This window comes from Eptatretus burgeri, chromosome 3 (assembly GCF_056783735.1).
Source record: "Eptatretus burgeri isolate ZD-2024b chromosome 3, Ebu_testis_v1, whole genome shotgun sequence".
Classification (NCBI taxonomy): domain Eukaryota; kingdom Metazoa; phylum Chordata; class Myxini; order Myxiniformes; family Myxinidae; genus Eptatretus; species Eptatretus burgeri.
The window spans coordinates 136,576,619-136,584,118 of record NC_140963.1 but is presented as its reverse complement, the minus strand read 5'-3'; the positions used below and the strand labels follow the sequence as shown (position 1 = coordinate 136,584,118).

At 44.0% G+C, this 7,500-nt stretch overlaps 1 protein-coding gene and 1 long non-coding RNA gene across 4 annotated transcripts in view; one reads left to right on the top strand and one right to left on the bottom strand.

The window, feature by feature from the left end:
* The window catches only part of LOC147031074 (uncharacterized), a 56,447-nt gene that overhangs the window by 13,949 nt on the left and 34,998 nt on the right, over window positions 1-7,500 (bottom strand). Inside the window, exon 2 of the long non-coding RNA XR_015056654.1 lies at window positions 3,713-3,878. This is a non-coding gene — a long non-coding RNA (uncharacterized LOC147031074). The remainder of the gene's footprint in view (window positions 1-3,712; window positions 3,879-7,500) is intronic.
* Window positions 1,686-7,500, top strand: part of LOC147031073 (A disintegrin and metalloproteinase with thrombospondin motifs 15-like) — an 82,716-nt gene continuing 76,901 nt past the window's right edge. The window contains exon 1 of one of the 3 annotated variants that reach the window (XR_015056652.1): window positions 1,686-3,286. Coding sequence is in view for 1 of the 3 variants with exons in the window: in XM_085875779.1 (XP_085731905.1) it covers window positions 2,375-3,286 (912 nt within the window). In the remaining 2 variants the exon portion in view is untranslated. Of the gene's footprint in view, window positions 3,298-7,500 lie in introns of all 3 variants that reach the window. The other 2 variants (XM_085875779.1, XM_085875782.1) reach the window with 2 other exon arrangements.

Here is a 7,500-nt window from a genome sequence, read left to right as displayed (position 1 = left end):
CTATAATTGGTAAGGTCTGTTTTTGCAACCTTCTTGTGGATGGGAGTGATTTTTGCCAACTTCCTTGCAGATGGGAGGTGGTGAAACGAGGAAAGACTGAACATGGCATGAAGAGGAGGAGCAAAAATTGCAGAGCAAGATTTCAGAACATGGGCACTGATGCCATCTGGGCCCATCCCTGATGAAGTTGGTGAAACTAAACAGAAATCTCTCGCTTCTTACATGTGAATTGCAAGTAGTCAAAAAAGGCAGTGGATACAAGGGGGTGGGCTGTAGACACAGCATGATGGGTTACATACAAAATATTGGAGGCAAACACCGAGTTTAAATATTCTGTCTTGTCTCCAATAGAGTCTGAGGTGAGAGACAGGATGAAGGGGAACATACGAGAGACAGACTTCACAAGGTGCCACAATGAATCAGCAGAAGGAGAATGGTCAGAGAGATCTCACACACACACACACACACACACACACACACACACACACACACACACACACACACACACACACACACACACACACACACACACACAATCAGCCTTGAGATTTCCAAGATGGTGTTTTCTCGCATTCTCAGGATGGACACACACTTGTTGTGAGCCTTACGAAATGAACTAAAGTTAGCTTCGGTCAGGTTAGTTTTTCATGTTGAGAAAGCAAGTTGCTTGAGTGCAACCGCCTCTCCAAAGGACTCCATGTACCAGAACCTAGAGGATGGATTGGATATTCACAGACAGGATGGGATAAACCGGTGCTTGAGAGAAAGTAGGCTTTTATGAAAGTATTCCCAGGTGGAATGAATATCAGATGCAGTGTAGATGAAAACCCAATCCTTTGGGGAGAGGGCAGTTTGATGTTTGCAGAGGGGGAGAGGGGGAGAGGAGAAGAGGGGGAGAAGGGGAGGGGAGAGGGGAGGAGGAGAGGAAGAGGGAGAGGGAGCAGTGTGCAGTTTGCTTCATAAACCGACATCCTCCCAAGATACAGATGCTCAATGGCCTACCCTTTTTTGGAGTCAATCACGGCATTTGAAAAATTCCACAGAAAACCCAAGTAATTGGATAGCCAGCTTTAAAGGTTGTTTGGGATTGTAAACTTTTGGGCAGCAGGTTGGGTTTGCAGACAAGCTCAATGACCATGCAGCATGGTTTGTTTTGTCAAAATGGACATTATTTGGCAAAGATTCAGGAATGTTTGTGAAAAAGAATTAATCCCTTATTTACTCTCAAGGATTCTGGGAATTTCTTACCTGTGAGCCTGGCCCTTGGCTCATTGCACTATGTTTAGTCTCGTTGATGAGGACATTGAGATTTGGAAAGGTATCGATGGAAACTTTTACTAATCCAGGTGACTTTCAAAATGTACCTTTTTGAGTTTCTCGTGCTGCCTTGTGACCCCTGCATCCCTTTCCATGACTCTCTCTCATCCCCTCCCACCAACTCCTCCCACAACCACCATCCCATTATTCTGAACCTGTTACTGCACAGGTGTACACCTTCCTTTCTCACACCTCACAAACTCTCCACTCCATCGTACTGCACTCCCTACCCAGCTACCCTACATACAGAAAAACTTACGCATTGCTCACTCTTTAATCCATCGCTCACCAAACTGCACATTTTCGAGATTTGATCTACCCTCCCCCAGCTCCCCCGCTCCCTCCCCCTCCCCCACCCTTTAACCCACAACCTTAACCTCCTTACCTTTCCTGAGCCTCAGTGTACCTTCGCTTCCTCTCTCAACATGTTGCTTTTCATTTTCCTGCTGATGAAGCAAGTGAGGCTGAATCAGCACTGTTTGGAAATGGTGTCCATATGAACTTGGGAAGACCCACCCACATGTGACCAACCATTGCCCACCTCCCCTTTTGGGTGTTAGTCTATAATAATGCCCTCCAAAGACCTGTCTCACTATAGTGCGTCACACCCAGTACCTTAAACCTCTCCCTCCGCTGCATCATCCTGCACTCCCACTGCCCCTCCCCATTTCCACCAACATCCCCTCTCTCCTTCATTCCCCTCTTCCTCCGGGGCGAGAAGCCAGACGCGCTGTGAACGGAGCCGGAGACGAAGCAAAGAGCAATTCGCAGGATGGGGGAAATGTAGAGAAAGAGACAGAGACCTACCGAGGACCACATATTGGAAGCCAATAAAGTTACAGAGGAAGAAGAAGAAAACGAAGAAGAAGAGTGTAAAGCAGACTATGTCCCGACAAAGATTGTTCAATGAGATTGTCCCATACGGAGCCACAGTTTGCTGAACTCAGACTTGAGCTGCAAATCCAACTTTCAATACAGTTGTGCAGGCTCGTTCCAGCTGCAGCTCCGCCAGGAAGGTCCACTTTAAGCCACCACTCTAGTCTCCAGCTCAAGCAGTATGCACCGACTCCTTATGGCTGCTCTGTGTTTCCTCACAACGACCACAGCACGGGTCAGACTCAAGGAGTTCACCAATCCAGAGTTCAGCACCATTAGACACGATGGACAATTCGGAGCCGTGTCGGTGTCCATTGGAGCATTCGAACAACGTTTCTTACTGACACTTCAACCAGATGATGAATTTTTAGCCCCAGGGTATTCGGAGAGCCGGTTGGGGGTCCCTCCTGACATAAGGGGCTACGGATTGGAACCGCTGCGGACGTGCTTCTATTCGGGATCGGTTGATGGAGATCGAGAGTCCACTGCGGCACTGAGCATCTGCGGTGGCCTCATGGGGTCCTTCTGGGTTAATGGCCAAGAGTACTTCATAAGCCCACGAGTTCAGCCTAAAGTTAAGATCCCGGTGGTGCACGACCCTCGATGGGTCAGTGAAGGAAGGGTCGTGCTTGAGCAACATCTGCTCGAGACTCGTGAACGCCGCGACTCAGGAATAGACCCTCAACCCATCGAAGCATCCCGTTGTGGGGTCAACACCTCGATGGACGAAAACATCCACAGGTGGACGCGTCCGCTCAGACGCGTCAAGCGCTTCGCATCCAAAGCCCGCTTCGTGGAGATCCTCGTTGTGGCAGACGAATCAATGGTAAGACACCATGGTAATGACCTCGAGCATTACTTGCTCACCCTCATGGGAATCGCAGCAAGGCTCTACCGACACCCAAGTCTCCAGAACGCCGTCCGCCTCGTGGTGGTCCGTTTACTCATCCTGGGGGTCAAGGACAAAGGACCCAAGGTGTCCAGCAATGCGGCACTTACTCTGCGGACATTCTGCTCTTGGCAAAAGCGCTTGAATCGCGCGGCAGACAAGCACGTGGAGCACTTTGACACGGCGGTGCTGTTCACCAAGAAGGTGGGGTCGAGGTTCGCTCAGTCGTTCCACTCGGTCTCTCACTGCCCTCTTCCTCCCTCCTCCTGCACACTTTTTCCACTGTCCCCCACTCGCGCTCGGATTTCCAAGGAAGAATGGCGCGCAGAGCTGAAGTTTTATAGCCATTATTAGATGGGAATATATAAACGTTATGTTCGGATGGTACGTGTTGCTGATTGTTCGTGTGAGATGGTATTTATATCCATCCATGTAATGTCCGGCGTGTGCCATGGCGTATATACCAGATACCAGATGGTGTGTGTAAAACACCGTACAGGTCCTGCACGGCTTTCCCCTCAATGTCTGCTGGTGTGGTAGTTGGTGTGGTAACTGACTACGTGTGACCGGGACCTTAACACCCTTTTTGTTCGTTAATTAATTAAATTGTCCGGGGTATAAAGTCCTCACCGTAAAGTTCTCGGGATGGGAAGTCTTTCCACTGAAGCACTGTGGTTCCATTCCCACACGAGTGACGTCACAAACGAGTCCCCTGGCTGAAGGCCACACGTTGAGTATGCGATGCCAGGTGTTGCGTCCACGTTCCTCAAGGATGATTCACCATTAGAAACGGGTCCTGTTTCAGCACACAATGCTGTCAGCTATACAACAGACTGCAGTCAAAGCGTTTTGGGACATTTTCTGTCCTCTTATTTTTATCAAATCGAGGATTTAATCCAAATGGACATTTACACCACCTTGTTGTTTGACACACACTATATCAGCCTTACATTTGCATTAATACAGTAGATAAGCATTTCTTTATCTATTAATCATTTGAGCCTCAATTATAAAAGCGAACAAACTAAAAACCTGGGTTAACTCCTTAAACCCACGCAGTATAGAGTCACAAAGACATGGGTGGGATCTGCGAGCGACAAATTTGATTGGTCAAGATGATGTAAAATATTTTGCTCAAGTACAACTAAACAGAAAGGTTTTGAAAATGCTAGTAAGGTGATTTTTGTTGTACAGTTTTCAGGTATATAATTTAATTGAAACGAAATAAAAATTTTAAAGGTTGAATTCTTTTTTTTTCAGAAGTTTACCGCCATTGATGCAACATATTTTACACCACCCTATCTAACACGTTACATTAGTTCTTCGTGCCTGTGTTTTGTGTCCATTATGACGTCCTTAAAAACAGTAAGTTTCCCATTTGAAATAATTTTCCATTTTGTTTGACTCGCAGGCAGGCAGACAGGGTATAAAGAGTATCTCGCACATGTAAGATCAGGATAAATTCAAAGCCAAAGTACTGATAAACCTCAGGTTCGTTTTCCGATTCATGTTCTGATTTGTGATAAAAAAACATGTAACATTAAATTTAAATGAAGTTGTTCCTCGAACATAAACTGATGTTTGTAGACAGACGCGGGGTAATAATCGAAAATGCACTTTCATTGCTCACTTCTTATTGACTGATTTCACTGCTGACGTCACTATTGTCTTCATCTGGTACAAGTGGTTATTACTCCGTATGTGTGTGAACCGAAAATTGGAGTTAAGCAATTTGTTCACTTCGTCTGATTGTGTAAAATATAAGGCGGTGTAAAAGACACTGCATCAACGACAGTAAACTTCTGAATTTTTTTTTTTATTCAAGCTTTAATATCTTTATTTTATTTCATTTAATTATATATATATATATATATATATATATATATATATATATATATATATATATATATATATATATATTTGAACTCGGAAGAACACAAATCACCTTTTTAGCACTTTCAACACCCTTCTGTTTAGCAGTACTTGGACAAAATATTTCGGCATTTTACATCATCTCGACCAATCAAATTTGCTCTTCACAGACCCTGCCCCTGTCGTTTTTCTTTCTCATGAAGGGTAGGGTGTTCGATGAACTCTCTAGTGTTTCACAAAATTTTGCTGGAATTTCTTTTAAACATTTAAATGCCATGTTGGTTCGTTCCACCTTCCTACTTCATTGCAGTACTTGGGGTCATCTCTTTAATACGTGCACAAACATAGCAAAATTTTGAAAGCCTCTCCTCACTACATGGTCAATCTGTTATCTCCTATCATTTTACTTTGTCTTCACTTTCTAAATTGTAATATTCTTATTTTACCTACACGTGCGAATTTAATATATAGACGCCCCTTTTCAGTATGAACGCAATATTTAAATAGGTGTTCCAGTGAACAGGGGGTGTTCCTGTGATCTACATCTTCCCTCTTATTTATCGGTCACAATTATACCCACGTTCTTGTGGGGTTGGCCGGGGGAAACTTGGCCTAAGTCTTTCACGAACCGGCTGGCCAGGCCTGCCGTTCGACTGGGTCTGATGTATCTCTAATAACGTTTATTAAACGACTTCATTGACATAGAAAAGATATATTAACATTGTGAAGGGGAAAAGGGGGGGGGGTTGTAGATATGCATTTATAGACGACATGTAAACGTAGTAGAGTTTTATTTATTGTTTTATTCTCCTTCCCTGCCCTCTTAACCCCACATCACTTTTTCCCACACCTCTGTCTCTTCCTTTTTCAATCCTCATTCCTTTCAAAACCTTTCAACTCACTATGAGTACGTAATATATAGACAGTCATATTTCCCTTTCAATATTTATTTGTGCAACTCTCTGATATCATGAGTGCTCCACAGTACATCTCCCAACATCCAATTGGGGAAATGAATGTGGTACAGTATTAGGTTTGTACCTTGGGCTTGTAGATTGGCTCTGTTACCATAATAGGGTTTTTAATATTAGATGATCTCATGCACAAGGAATTTAATTGCATCATGGGAATCCGTTTTTCGTTTGAATCTCTTCGATCAAAAAGCACAAATGTCTCTTCTGCATTGTCTGTGGATGAATGGGTTGTCGATTTCGGCTTGACGAGCCCGTTGAAGAGTAAATCGAGATATGTAAAGAGTGTTGTGAAGATGAAGAATCGACCAACATGGGACCTTATCTATAACTGGCGAGTTCAACGCTGAAGTCCAAGGCGATGAAATGAAGTTCATTTACTTTCCCAACCTCTCATCATGTCGTTTACACTCAGAGACTTTGTATATGATCAGTTTCATGCAATATCGACCAAGTAATAATAGTCAAATTGTGATTGATGGTTAATTGTATTGCCTTTTGGGGGATAACTGGATGACTGTATTGCAAGAATAACTGGATGACTGTATTGCTAGGATAACTGGATGGCTGTATTGCTAGGATAACTGGATGGCTGTATTGTTAGGATAACTGGATGGCTGTATTGCTAGGATAACTAGATGGCTGTATTGCTAGGATAACTGGATGACTGTATTGCTAGGATAACTGGATGGCTGTATTGCTAGGATAACTGGATGGCTGTATTGCTAGGATAACTAGGATAACTGGATGACTGTATTGCTAGGATAACTGGATGGCTGTATTGCGAGGATAACTGGATGGCTGTATTGCTAGGATAACTGGATGGCTGTATTGCTAGGATAACTGGATGGCTGTATTGCTAGGATAACTGGATGGCTGTATTGCTAGGATAACTGGATGGCTGTATTGCTAGGATAACTGGATGGCTGTATTGCTAGGATAACTGGATGGCTGTATTGCGAGGATAACTGGATGGCTGTATTGAGAGGATAACTGGATGGCTGTATTGAGAGGATAACTGGATGGCTGTATTGAGAGGATAACTGGATGGCTGTATTGAGAGGATAACTGTATGGTTGCATTGCTAGGATAACTGGATAACTGTATTGCTAATATAACTGGATGACTGTATTGCTAGGATAACTGGATGGCTGTATTGCAAGGATAACTGGATGGTTGTATTGCTCGGATAACTGCGTGGCTGTATTGCTCGGATAACTGCATGGCTGTATTGCTCGGATAACTGGATGATTGTATTGCGAGTATAACTGGATAGCTGTATTACTCGGATATCTGGACACCTGTATTGTTTGGATAACTGGATGGCTGTATTGCAAGGATAACTGGATGGCTGTATTGCTAGGATAACTGGATGGGTGTATTGTGAGGATAACTGGATGGTTGTATTGCTTGGATAACTGGACACCTGTATTGCTAGGATAACTGGATGGCTGTATTGGTAGGATAACTGGATGGTTGTATTGCTATGTTAACTGCATGGCGCATTGCTCAGATAACTGGATGGTTGTATTGCTAGGATAACTGGATGGCTGTATTGGTAGGATAACTGGATGG